The following is a 14,948-nucleotide window of genomic DNA, read 5'->3' as shown; positions in this document are numbered from 1 at the left end:
AAACTCAAACAGCATTGAACAAGATAAAGGCAGACATGAGTGGCTAAGATATCTGATGTCTGGTATGTAATGGAAAACCCATCACAGTTAACCGGGTCCTAGATCTGTATTTGTTTGGCGTAACAATGACAATAGGAGTTGGAAAGACATCACAAACAGAGCCGGGACCAGGCTATCACAGAGTGACCTAAACCTGAATATGAGGAGAAGCTGCAGCGCAATTTAGATACAAATAAATAACAAGGACTATTTTAAAAAGGCTCCATAATAATTCTAAATATATATTAATTGGATGTTGGAGGTCTGTCTTTCAGCTTCTCCTGTAAAACGGGAGTACGGCTGAATGACTTAGCTAGCTCTAAATGCACCTCCATGCAGGGCTGGGTCGACATTCATTAGTGCACGGTAGCAGAAATGATTCGCAACAAACGAAAACAAGCATTTCTTATTGGGCAAATTCTGGTATTCCCTCCCTGTTTCAGTCCGTTCTCTTCCGTTTTGGTGCCTTGTGACTACAACTGTGGTGTTCCTGTATAGTCCCCAAGCTGCTTGGAGACAATGTCTTAAATAGGTAATTGACGACACTGAATAAAAAATGTGTTGCTCCTACTTTAACGCCGGATGCTGCTGCTGCTGCTTTGACTGTCAAGTATAAACGAGACAAGTATGATTATGTAGGTTCCTGAATCAACCTCAATAATCCATTCAAATCTTGCATGTGATTTCTACATGGTAAATTACTTATGTTTGAAACATTTCATAGGTATTGGTGTGATTACTGGAGTCAGTGGCTCAATTCCAAATGCTGATGTATGTAGTCTAAGCAGAGGATGATCAAGTTGATTATACAGATGTAAGATCAGTTTGCTACTGCAGGAAAATAATCCTGCAGCAACAGGAAATGTGATTTATTATGTGGATTATAAATTAATGGACATTTTTTTATAAGGGTTGATACATTTTTCTTTAGGGCAAATGAAGTCTGACATTTTCAAGTGGAAATTACAAACTTTAGAATCCTTGAATGCACTACAAGCTGCATTTCCTGCTGTGCTGGAAAATTCTCAGCAACAAAAGAGTGATCAAATTAAGATCCTACATCTGTAGGGTCTAAGTGTCTGGTTGTAATGTAGCAGCAGCAGATCAGACATGTACCACGAGGGAGAATGAGTACCTAAGAGACAGCATTGTGCCGGCCCAACATAAAGAAGTTACGCAACAACAACAACCAGAAGCTGGCCATAGTAGTCATACTATTTGGTTTGACATTCATTTGTCCCCAGGACATCTGGATGGTCACTTACAATATTGGCAGCCACCAATACATTGCCTCTAGCTATTACCCAATACCCTGTCGGTTCATATGTACCCACCCATTACCACCCATGAGACTAACATTCATTTGCAGAGGTGTAGTGTCACAACTCTTTCTTTGTCGGATATAGTGGGGTGTAACAATCAGGAAAGTCAAGAAGTTGTAAGGCAGCAAAAGTGTTTAGCTATCTACTTGACACTGTGATTTTAAGCTTCCTGGTGAGTTTGGTATAGTAGCATGCCAGTGTGATTGGCATGGTTTCTCATTATCTGCTCTGTAAAAATTAAACAACTTTCTATTCTATAAAGACATCAAAGTAATATGTGATGTGCCATTACAAGTTTAAACCCCTCATTAGCGGTTCCATACATTTTTACAAATATTTCCTGAGTGCTATAATAATACAGCTGTATTTGTGAGTGTTACACCAAAAAAAGATTAACTTCAGTACATTCTTTCTTCATGATCGTTTTGTTTACAAAAACCTGAGGTAGTTCCAAAAGCATCTTATATAGTTGAAAGGAAACTTAGCGGCCATCTTTCCAGTAAAGCAGTTTGATTGGCTTCTGTGCTTCCCCCAGCTTCCATCCTGCGTCTCCTCGTTCAATCAGAGCTCACCGGGGACGGGGGCGAGTGGCTGTGTTCCTCCTCGTCTCCTTTCAAGGAGGAGGGCTTTCCCTGAGAACGTGGCGAGGACTGCTGTGCTTTGATTGGGCAGTTGGCGACCATGTGGGCAATGCTCTGGCAGAAATGGCACTTCTTAGGCTGGGGTGGCAACTTGCACTCCTTGGCATGGTGGTCCAGGCCTCCACAGTTGTAGCACCTAAAAAACAAGACGACGTGTTTGACATTGAAGACACTGCACAGAATCACTGATCTGCAAATCTTGCATCTCAAATAACTACTCATTATGTGATGGTCAGCAATTCTGAACCTCGCCTTGCTCAAACTGATCCCAAGCTGATAAATGTAGGACTGGGCCATATGTATCAAGCGTTGCAGATCAGGGGTGCTGATTTAGGATCAGCTTAGCATTTATATCACAATGAATATGAATTGTATGGACAGTGAGTGAGGACCTGATCCTACAGATGTAGGATCTTCATTTGAGCACCCTGTTACAGGAGAACTTTCCTGCAATGTAAAAAATTGTATTGTGTATTTGAGGTTTGAAAAGGCTTCTGAAGTTTGTCATTTCCAGTTTGAAATTTCAGACTTTGATTTTCCCTTAAGAAAAATGTATATCAACACCTTCAAAAATGTCCAGTAATTGTAATCCAACTTTAACTAGGCAAGTCAGTTGAGAACAAATTCTTATTTACAATGACAGCCTACCACAGACAACGCTGGGACAATTGTGCGCCACCCTTTGGGACTCCCAATCATGGCCAGATGTGATACAGACTGAATTTGAACCAGGGACTGTAGCGACACCACTTGTACTGAGATGTAGTGCCTTAGACCGCTGCGCCACTCGGGAGCCCTTGCTGCAGGATTATTTTCCTGCTTAAGCACACTGGTTCAAATTAAGATCCTACATTTGATAGGAGCGTTGGGCCAGTAACCGAAGGGTTAGTGGATCAAGGTAAAAATCTGTCGTTCTGCCCCTGTGCATGGCAGTTACCCCCCCCCGCACCTCTCTGAGTCAGAGGGGTTGAGTTAAATGCGTTAGACACATTTCAGTTGAATGCATTCAGTTGTACCTGACTAGGCATCCCTCCTTTCCCTACATATGTCCCCTGATCTTGTATTGAGTGGGATGCGCTGTCACCTGCAATCCACAAGAGGGCAGCATATGCCAGTTAGGCTAGTGCTGCAGCAGCCAAATAAGAACTCTGGCCAGTTCCATGCAGTGGCTTATTTATTTATTGTATTTATTTAACCTTTATTTAACTACGCAAGTCAGTTAAGAACAAATTCTTATTTACAATGACGGCCTACCCCGGCCAAACCCTAACGACACTGGGCCAATTGTGCACCGCTCTATGGGACTCCCAGTCACGATACAGCCTGGAATCGGACCCATCCTTTTCATGTGAACAGGGTTAAAAGTGGGTTAAAAAGTGCAAATGATCTTTGTTCTACCCCATGTGCAAATGCAAATTGAACATAACAGCATGCAACTCTTTTCTACAGGACGTACGCTATTTATAAAAGCATGTTCTGTCTGTATGTTTCAGTAGGCTATTTGTTACTTTGAATGGTCTCATCTACAAATGAACAAATTAATCACCCTTTTCATTCTTTGTCCACAGTACTTTGCTGCAATGAGGTCTTTTTAGCTACATCAATTATATTCCTTCGCCATAGAACATACACAGAGTATCACAGTCCACGGAGAATGGTTAGGGTCAATGGTAGCCATAAGAGTAGCCTTCCTTTGATAGCTGGTTTAAACAGGACCTATAGAATAGCCACGCGTCCAGGGGCGGCTGACAGATGGGCAGTGGCATTGGGGCTGTCACCGCTGCTTGTGCCACTGAGGAGCTATTAAGGACCCCCTTCCTCCAATGATGTAGATGAGGCTTGGTCAGGGGAGGCTCAAGGAGGTCAGTTGCTTCTTTGTACCACTGGCCGTTGGGTGGGTGTCAAGGCCCAACTGTCTCAACATCGATTATGGAGCGCGTGCCGGAAAAGGGAAGTGGTCCTTTGTCTAAAAAGCCACAGCAATGATCTCCCAACTCTGACCCCCGCAGTCCTCTCTAAACCCCGCAACCCTAACCCCCTATATTTTAGCCATACGCGGCTGCCATGGTTACCGTGACCTCTAACCCCCTCTCGGGCGCCTACATCTGTTATCAATTAAATGGACAGGGTTTTTCTTCCCTCCCTGCATCATATATACCTACTAAATGCGTCAGCATGCTTCAGTTCGGCTGGCAACTAGCCGAAGTCGGCTGGCAACTAGCCGAAGTCGGCTTGGCGAACCGAACACGTGTGCTCGCATACTACCTTGAAATACCTTCACTTGAAAAAAATGTCATGGCAATAGAACTGTTTGTCCATTTTGAGTCACCGTAGTCAGTACACTTCCTCAAAATAGTCCATATTAATCTAAGATAACGCAAGAAATCTGTCATTGATTTTGACATTTTTGCAGAGGAGATCTTAGTCGTGCAATTTTACATCCAACTAAGATGTTTGGTACAGTATTTCTCAATAAAATAAAAAAGTGCATGAAAATGAGTCATCTCTTGTTGAATGACAACAAAGGCTTTACTGAGGAATCCTTACTGTTGACCAATCACCGATGAAGGGGCTTAGACTTCGGCTACTGACTTCAGATTGTCTCAAGAAAACATTTTGTACAACCGAAAAAACCCTTACCGAAGTCCAAAATGAACAAAAACGTCACGAAATGTCGTCGTAATATATGCACGAACTCTTCCGAACTGTTTCGGCTCGGAAGCCTTAAAATGGAATCAGAAAATAAATTGTGGCTGATTTTGGCCATATTTTAAGAAATATGGAGAGTCCAGATAACACTGGTGAAATGAGTGCCAGGGTCCTCTGTTTCTAATCCCATGCAAACACCGCCACCTAATAAAGAATATTAAATATGCAATTGACAAAAATAATTTAGAATCTTAGACCTATGTACTGGCTACTCTTCAAGACATAAAACAGTTTGTCTTATTCTCCATTGAAAATGTTGGAGTTGGCCCCATATGATTCCTCTTATAAGGACTAGCATAGTCTTGGGAGAGTGAATCGTGCGCCACAGGCCTCCCGGGACTCTTTGAGGCCGTAACAATCTCCATTCTCACCCTGACTATACTCTGGGCCTAATCACAACTGGCAGGGGGCCACATTGATACCCCTCTCTAACCCATCACAATATCCACAATGGACAAAGGACCCACAATGTTGGCCCGCCTCTCACTTTTACTTTATGGTGAGAAAAAGTGAAGGGATTTGTGCATTTTAAATGGATGCATTATGAAAGTAGTGGGGAATAGAAACTTTTTTATGCAAAAGTTTCCATTCCCCACTACTTGCATAATGCATTCCATTTAAAATGCACAAATCCCTTCACTTTTTCTCACCGTAAAGTAAAAGTGAGAGGCGGGCCAACATTGTGGGTCCTTTGTCCGTTGTGGATATTGTGATGGGTTAGAAAGGGGTATCAATGTGGCCCCCTGCCAGTTGTGATTAGGCCCAGAGTATAGTCAGGGTGAGAATGGAGATTGTTCTACCTAGAACCATTAAGGGTTATTTTACAGGGACAAGCCCAAACAACTCGTATTTTTGTAAATTGGTCTTATAACATTAGTAATATTTCAACACCAAACACTTGCCAACTTAAATAAAGCTTTTTTTTTTGTAAATAAAAACACCTTGAATTAAATGTGTAATATTTTACTAGTTCTAAACTGTAATGACAGGATAATTATAATCCACATCTACAGTGATTCAGAAACATTCATGCTGCCAGTTCAGGTTACCACCACAAAAACACATTCTGTGGAAGAGGTTGGGAAAAGGTTTTCCAAGAGAGAACCACTGCGTGTAACTCCACAAGGGACGTCCAGAATTAAACAGCTATTGATCCAGGTCACACGTCAAGCCTGCCTGTGTGACCCTAACCACGGCCAGGGGTCAAGGAAAAGAAGAAGAGGCCGGAACGGGATAAAACTGAAACACCATTTTGAATCATATCCAAAATGGATGGACCATTGCAGATGTGAGATCCAACCACAATAAAGAAAATACTTTGGGCCACCATCTTTTGAGAATGTTAGAACCCTACTATGGTACACATAGATGTGGTATGTGTGTAAGATTAATATATACATTGTTGCTTATCTGATCATATTTTTCTGTTTCAGTGTGTACAGTTTAGTGTATACCTTATCCCCATTTGATGTACAGACAGAGTGTGCATACAAGGCAGGCACTCACCTATCTCCTTTGGAGCGGCGTTTCTGGATGCTCTTGCCTTTGGGTCTCCTCTCGCTGCCCACACAGTGTGTGCCCTCCGGCCCAGTGACTCTCTGGGACTCCAGGCCTTTGGCTGACTTCTTGAAAGTGAACTCGACCGCCTCACCCTCCTTCAAGCTGCGGAAGCCCTCCATGTGAAGCTTACTCTGGATGGGAGAGAAAGACAGGAGAAAGAACCGTCAGAATAGTGTTAGCAGTTTCACCTTCATTCCTGTGCCCCTTTCCAAATTAATCTCAGAGTAGGAGTGCTGATCTAGGATCAGCTCCCCCTGCCCAATAATTCTATTCATTATGATCTAAAAGGAAAAAACAATCCTTTATTAGCAGTCCTACTTTGAGACTCTTGTGAACACGGCCCTGTAACCTTTTAGAGGCCATATCAAATATCACATTTTGAACACTTTCCAGGGGGCATTTCAAACATATCTTGGAGGATTTGTTTAGTCGTTACACATTCCTACGAACAGATCTTAAAAACTGAAGTCTTGCTGCGTGATATGTTCCAAATCAACAGTGACGTAATCACAAAAACCTTACAGCATCAGCTAACAAATCAACTAATAGTCAGCCAAGGGAGACGCTGAGGAGTGACCCCCTGTGAACACTATGCTATCTTCAACCTTTTCGGACAGAGATAGGAGCTATCTGGCATCTGTCCTAAGTCTCCTGACTGTTGATCATTCTGTCTCACCTCATAAATAAACTACAAAGCCTCTTATTGTCGGACAGACTATTTGCCCCCCCCCCCCCCCCCCCCCCCACTAGTCTTCATTGGTCTGTTGCCCAACACTGGCCACAGTGGCCTGTGAGTCTCCTGTGTTTGAGTGGTAAACCTGATGTGATAACCTTCACCCATCCCCCTCTGCCAAAGGACCTGCATTCCGCACAACTACGTCCCCTACCCCCAACCTCTCTTCCCAACTACATCACAAAGGACCACTAACACACTAACCACCACTGCAGGATTCTTGCTGGGAGGGATAGGGTTGGGGGTGGGGTGGGTCAGGGAGACATTCCTTGGATGGCTGTTTGGCAGAGAGATACACAGATAAGTTGAGAATTAACACATTCTCACTCCAAATGATAGGTACCTGCATGCTTTGATTCAATAATTGATCGATTGTTTCACTAAAATGTGACACATTTAGAATGGAATCAATACACTCAAAGCCGGAAAGCATTCCACGGCTCAAGAGTAGGGACACAATCAGCACCATGATCCTAAGATTAACGCTAAAGACTATGCTAACATCAAACCAGGTTTCGTGTACCTGCAGACAACAGAGAACGTTTTAAACGTTATGAAGTGGAAAACTGAAATAGTCCCATTCTGTTTCATTGGTGACAAATTAATACGACCCAGTACTTTAGCTACAGTATCCTACAATTTTTTTCCAGATCCCATTCTGCTGCCTTCACCTCAGTTGACCCAGGCAGCTCTGTTCCGCAGAGAGACGTTCAGCCATGAGATAAAAACAGCCTTGGAGAAGGGGAAAATGAGGGAGGGAGTGATGAAGAAATGGAGGGAGGAAAGGGGAGGCTATGAAAAAGGGGAACGTGCTGTGCATTAAGGGGTCATGCCAGAGGCAGCCTGGGTAAAACAAGAACCCTCCAAAATAGCTTTTGGATTGGTGGTATGGTATATCTGCAACCGGGCAGCAGGCATCGTTGATTTTGATATGATTAGCAATGAAGTTTCAACTAACCTTTGAGAACTTCACCATTATAGGGTGATCAATATTGTGCTGCAAACAGAATTCCACAATTGTAGAGCCAAAAACCCAATTATTTCTCTCGTGCTCAGGTCGGCGTCAGGACCAGACTGACGGCTATGCCGCCTCATTTGGGTATTTCCTAGGCACCAAGTGCCATTTGTCTCGGTTCCTGGACCCAATTTAGGAGCGGAAAGACATCAGCCATGCTCACCACAGAGGGTTTCCTCTCCTGAAATGTCAATGGCTGCCTTTGTCAGACTGGGACGATCTTATATCATTTGAGGAAATCTTAAGGATATATTTAAAGACCAGGGGGTGGGATTCCCAGACCCAGAATGAGCCTAGTCCTTGACTAAAAAAGCAAGCTCAATCAATTGAAGATGCTTTTAAGTCCAGGACTAGGATTCATCTGTGAATGGGAAACTGCCACTATCTGATTTATCCTTCTTTGACAGCCTTCTCTGCATATTGCTTCAAATAGCAACAACACTGTGTGTGTGTAACTGTGCAGTTGCATTGATGGGAAGCTTTAAACAGTTACAATTAGGCTAGCTTGAAAAGAAAAGCATAAAAAATGATGTGCCATAGATTGTATTTTAACCAGGACACTAATTCAGATACAAGCCACATGGTCTACAAAGAACTGCATCTATTGTGTAATGAAAACTAGCAATGCAATAGCATCTAGCATTACATTAAAGTGAACCGTTCCTTAATACTCTAATGGTCACTGATGAGCATCGGCTGTGAAGTTACAAGCAGATCTGGGACACACGATGGGTCATCCATAACTCCATTTGGGTGACAAAAGTGCCGAGTTGAAAAGCTGCTCCATTGAACATTGGCCCCAGTGACCGTTAACTCACTTCCCCTCACACGTGTGACCTCCCCCGCTCCAGGTCCATCCATACCCACCCCCAACACAGAGAACATACCATGTGGAAAGAGAAAGGAGACTCCTAGTATGGCCTTAAACCCTACCAACCTGGTGAAGTGCATTGGAGGGCGATATGAAGCTCTACTGTAGGCTATTTCCATACTAGCTTGAAGAAAACAGAGTGGGGTAGATGAATGAAGACATACGAGGAGGAGAGAGAAAGAGGACAATGGGAAGGGATTGCTGCTAGGACAAAGTGGGGCTGAGGGGCTCGGTCACGGCCGAGAGGAGCATGCTTCATTGGGATGCGTGGTCCTATTGTTCACCTGCACACAATGGCCAGAAGGCCCCAGGAGTTCATGTTCTCTTCCTGACATGCAGCGACTTATTTCGGGGCCAAAGCCCCATTGCCATAATGCACCGTAGCCATAACGCCCACCCGTCCATCATGGATGAACATTGAACACACGTGATCTCGCCTTCCTAACAATGGCTAGCAGGGTTGGGGTCACTTCCATTTCAATTCAAAAAGTAAACTGTAATTCTAATTATGAATTTTTCAAGCATTGAGGAAAATTGGAATTGGAATTTCAGTTTGCTTCCTGAATTCAAATGAAATGTAACTGACCCGAACCCTGATGGCTAGGGGAGGAAATCAGTGGAGAAGTCACTATGTAAGATGTCAAAGGACAGGGTTCAGGAGGACACTGTCCCAGTTACATTGTTAACAGATATTGTTCACTTGTTCAAACATATGCTTTAAAAGGCTTGGAATCTAGAGTGGCGGCACTAGAAGAGAGATGTCTGCATTCTGGGAAGAATGAAATAAGTATTTAATCATACAAATTACTTATTGAGAAATAGATGAATATTAAAGAAAGGTTGTCAGGAAAAAATCATTCATTTGGAGTGTGATTGTAGTCCTGGCCATTTCAACAGATCAAAAGTTAAAATAGCTGAAATAAATGGTCTAAAAAATAAATGGTCTAAAAAGCAGCGGTTCTGAAAAGGAGGAAAGAGTTATAATTACATGTAATGGCTCAGATACACAAATTGCGTTTGCTGGCCAAGAGTACTTAGCACTTCTGAATGTAATTTGGGAAGCGAGCGTGCACTGATTTTACATGTAGAATCGGAGGAAAAACATTGTCAGTCAGAAGTCTACAGCTGGCGGTTCCTAAAACACTGCGTGCTGTCGGCAGACAAAAGCTAGATCCACCTTCGACGCAATGTGTGCGAGCCTTAAGGGCTCTAGACAGTCTAAACAAACAGAACTGGCGGAGAACCGTTTGCATCACTTTCTAAAAATGTGTCCGCACAAATGTATATACAGTCCATTCAGAAAGTATTCAGAACCCTTGACTTTTACGACATTTGTTACATTACAACCTTATTCTAAAACAGATGTAATACTTTTTTCTCTCTCATTAATCTACACACAGTACCCCATAATGACAAAGTGAAAACAGGTTTTTAGAAATGTTTGTAAATGTTACTCAGTACCTTGTTGAAGCACATTTGGCAGTGATTACAGCCTTAAGCCTTCTTGGGTACGACGCTACACGCTTGGCACACCTGTATTTGGGGAGTTTCTCCCATTCTTCTCTGCAGATCCTCTCAAGCTCTGTCAGGCTGGATGGGGAGTGTCGCTGCACAGCTATTTTCAGGACTCTCCAGAGATTTTTGATTAGGTTCAAGTCCAGGCTCTGGATGGGCCAATCAAGGACATTCAGAAACTTGTCCCGAAGCCACTCCTGCATTGCCATGGCTGTGTGCTTAGGGACGTTGTCCTGTTGGAAGGTGAACCTTCGCCCCAGCCTGAGGGCCTGAGCACTCAGGAGCAGGTTTTCATCTTTTTGGGATGGTGCCAGGTTTCCTCGAGACGTGACACTTAGGTGCCTTTTGGCAAATTCCAAGCGGGCTGTCATGTGCTTTTACTGAGGAGTGGCTTCTGTCTGGCCACTCTACTATAAAGGCCTGATTGGTGGAATGCTGCAGAGATGGTTGTCCTTCTGGAAGGTTCTCCCATCTCCACAGAGGAACTCTGGAGCCCTGTCAGAGTGACCATCAGGTTCTTGGTCATCTCCCTGACCAAGGCCCTTCTCCACCGATTGCTCAGTTTGGCTGGGCGGCCAGCTCTAGGAAGAGTCTTGGTGGTTACAAACTTCTTCCATTTAAGAATGAATTTTTTTGTTACCCTTCCCCAGATCTGAGTCTCAACACAATCCTGTCTCAGAGCTCTATGTACAATTTCTTTGACCTCAGGGCTTGGTTTTTGCTCTAACGTGCACTGCCAACTGTGGGACCTTATATAGACAGGTGTGTGCCTATTAAAATCATGTCTAATCAATTGAATTTACCACAGGTGGACTCCAATCAAGTTGTGGAAACATCTCAAGGATGATCAATGGAAACAGGATGCACCCGAGCTCAATTTCGATTCTCATAGCAAAGGGTCTGAATACTTATGTAAATATAGTATTTCTGTTTTAAAAAAATATATATTTTTGTATATTTGCACACAAAAAAATCTAAAAACATGAATACATTTGTATTTAAAAAATATATATATATATAAATGAGCAAACATTTCTAAAAACCTGTCTTTGCTTTGTCATTATTGGGTATTGTGTGTAGATTGATGAGGAAAATGTTTTATTAAATCAATATAAATAACAATGTAAATAACAAAATGTGGAAAAAGTCAAGGGGTGTGAATACTTTCCGAATGTACTGTATAGTGTAGAGAATCATTGTACCATCTAAACCGTGAAATTTGAAATATATTTTCCATAACCCAAAATATTGTATTTTCAGCTGTTTGAAGCTGGTGTACAAAACTGAAAGTAAATGACGCAAAAACATGGGAAGAATAGAAATAGTGCACATAGAACTGATCTACTGCTTCTTAGACTTGCTTTTAATGAGAATGACAGATCTTTATCTCACACTTCTATGTGAATTTGGTCAGGTTAAATGTTAAACCCAGCCATGTAAGGCAAAGGTGTGTCCAGGCCGACCCAATGGGGAGCCAGGCTCACCCAATTGAGCAAATATCTCTACTTGGCAGTGTGCCAAACCGACATTATTTGTCTTTTTACCTAAACATGCAAACACCATCAGATATAATTCATAGCAAGCAGTGCACTAGAATGATATTCAGATGAACTGGAATGACATTCACTCTCATGGGATTGGTCGCCAAAATTAACTAACTGAAAGCCACAAGTATGAATGCATTGAGGCATATGTCACTGTGCTTCTATTGCTATATGCACTATGCCACTGCCTTCTTCATTTGTTCATTTAGCAAACAAGACAGCTCATAATACAGTGCCTTTATCAGTCAATAGGTTCCCGAGTGACGCAACGTTCTAAGGCACTGCATCTCAGAAAGATAGGGGTCAAAATTATGAATTGTGAATAATGATGAGTGAGAAAGTTACAGAGGGTCAAAGATCATAAACCCCAAGACATTATAACCTCTCACTATTACCAATAACAGGGGGAGGTTAGAATGTCTTGGGGGTATGATCTTTGACCCTCTGAATCACAACAAAAACTAACTGCAAATGCATCCAACAAGTTTGTAGAGTCACACGCTTGATGTAGTCATTGGGTGCTAGGGATATGGGCCCAAATACTAATCTTTTGACTACATTATTTATAAGAATCTTTAGGGGTGTCAATTATTTTGACTTGTTAAAGTAAACTTTTTTTAAACCTTTATTTAACTAGGCAAGTCAGTTAAGACCAAATGCTTATTTACAATGACGGCCTAAACCTGCCAAACCCAGACGATGCTGGGCCAATTGTGTGCTGCCTATGGACTCCCAATCACAGCCAGTTGTAATACAGCCTGGATTTGTACCAGGGTGTCTGTAGTGTCTTAGACTGCTGTGCCACTCAGCTTAGCTCTTTCCTTGTTTTTCCTCACACATTAATAACCCTTGGGTAGAAAACAGGAGAAATGGTTGCAAAACCTTCAATATTTTATTAGGCAAGTCAGTTAAGAACAAGTTCTTGGCAACTGGGGGATTTGATCTAGCAACCATTTGGTTACTGGCCCAATGAGCTAACCACTGTGCTATCTGCCATCACCCAAACCAATTTGGTCAATAACAAATAATATATATTTCTCTGAACAATTGTATTAGAATAAAATAACATACTTTCCGTTTTATTTTTTTTGCATACAATATAGCTCAGTATTTGAATTATTTATTTTATGCAGTCATTATTGCTCATTTTCATCAAGGGTGTCCGTGATTTTGGACGCCACTGTACATGACCACGAGGTCACATGGTAAGCCAGCAACGCATGCTCGTTTGAGAAGGAAAACTGCCTGAATATGTTATTCTGTGTCAAGTTATAGTGGACCACCATTCACCACATATTTGGTGTGAGAAGTAGACGGTAAATCAGTTCATTAGAAAACCAAGGCGCCCCTCTTACCTGATGGACGAACACATCGACCGGAGACTCGAGCGGGACCCCCTCTCGGTTGGTCATCGACAAAAACCCAAAGCCCATGCGCACGTTGAACCATTTACATACGCCGACACCGTGGAAAGATTCCGAGTCCTCCTCGGTGCTTGGTCCTTCATCCTCTTCGGTCTTGCAGACTCCTGTAATTTCGAACAATATGTTTAAAAAAATTCGTTTGACTATTTACCAGACCACAAGAAAGGAGTGTGCGCGTAAAATTGCCATTCAGCTTGGTTCTTTCCTTGCGCATCCATAACCCTTAGGTAGAAAACGGGGAGAAATCGTTGCAAAACCGATCGATATGTTACGATTTCATTTGATCAGTAACCAATCATATCCATAGGCCTAAATATAGACCTATCTACAAATAATTTCAATACATAAACAACAGTATTGTATGGGTCCATAATGACAATTATCTATAGGTCTAACTCTGGCTAGAATTATTTGTTATTCTCCCATCTTATATTTCAATCTTTCACACTTAGGATCTATATATTTCACACTCATAGTGAGTATATATTAAGTGTACTCGTATGTGAAGAAACAACACAGGCCAACACGAAACGAATTACGAAACCTAATATATCACTTAAATGGCTAGTCTATGTTGAACTGAATCTTATGGACCTCTTGTTAGCTGCGTTTGTGCGACAGAAAAAAAGTTACTTGTAAAAATAAAACAAATTAATTTTAATTTACAAGACTACATTTGTAAATTCGTCTACAAAAAGAAACATTTACATTTATCAAGTGCCTACTTTGTCAACAACACGATAACTTGAGTCGGGTTAGTCCATGGCGAACAAAATAAAGCATGTTTTGGTATTGACTAGGCAATTTAAAAAGGAAAATAGTTCCATACTGTACACAATCGTAAGCTGAAATTCATTCTATATCTCTTTAGAGACAGAGACTACACTAAACACAATATATCGTTAGATTTGTACTCAACCTGGGAATTCCTGGTTAGAGACAGAACCCATCTTGCCAATTCACGCCTTGAGTCAAAGGAAGCACCCAAGTTAATGTAGGATATCCTTTTCCCCTTCCGAGCAGCGTAATGCCCACGGTTTCTCACATTCATGCCAAATGCGCTGTAAAGCAAAAGCTCAACTTCGGGGGGAAAGTGGGAGGGCGAAATAAACAAAAGGGTCTGGCAACGTATTGCCCCAAACAATGAGGGGTGGGGGTCACAGGGAAGAATTTGTGGAAGAATTACCCAAGATCTAAAAGACAATGCAAGGTAAGCCAGCCCCCCAAACCTCTTCATCTATGACCATCAGAGAGACTCCTTAGCTTTATAGCTCAATCCAAATAACCAATCAAAGTGTTTTAGTCCAAATTATTGGCCTACCTTCTGCCATGTTCGGTCCCGCTTGTCTTTAGCCTATATCAGTCTCTGTCCCCCCCTGTGTTTTTGCCTGGACGTCTCGGGCCCCGCTCTGCGTTGGATCACGTCTTTATTCCTCCCCTGGTCAGTTTTCACACTTGGTCAATATAGAAATGACCCGGGAGCATCTTCCTACCACCAACCAACCCCAACCCTCTCGGTCATGTCCACGTGATTCCCAATTAGCCTACATGATTAATTGCACGTTCCTGATCTTG

At 42.3% G+C, this 14,948-nt stretch overlaps 1 protein-coding gene across 1 annotated transcript; it reads right to left on the bottom strand.

The window, feature by feature from the left end:
• Positions 1-1,918: 1,918 nt before the first annotated feature.
• On the bottom strand, positions 1,919-14,704 carry LOC139380922 (protein lin-28 homolog A-like). The gene is made up of 4 exons (XM_071124094.1): positions 14,695-14,704; positions 13,305-13,477; positions 6,218-6,402; positions 1,919-2,138 (listed from the first exon to the last, which is right to left on the bottom strand). The coding sequence occupies exons 1-4, from the start codon at positions 14,702-14,704 to the stop codon at positions 1,919-1,921; spliced, it is 588 nt and encodes a 195-aa protein (XP_070980195.1).
• Between the last annotated feature and the right edge of the window lie 244 nt (positions 14,705-14,948).

The sequence above is a fragment of the Oncorhynchus clarkii genome, chromosome 2 (genome assembly GCF_045791955.1).
Source record: "Oncorhynchus clarkii lewisi isolate Uvic-CL-2024 chromosome 2, UVic_Ocla_1.0, whole genome shotgun sequence".
Lineage (NCBI taxonomy): Eukaryota > Metazoa > Chordata > Actinopteri > Salmoniformes > Salmonidae > Oncorhynchus > Oncorhynchus clarkii.
This window is presented reverse-complemented; position numbering and strand designations above follow the sequence as displayed.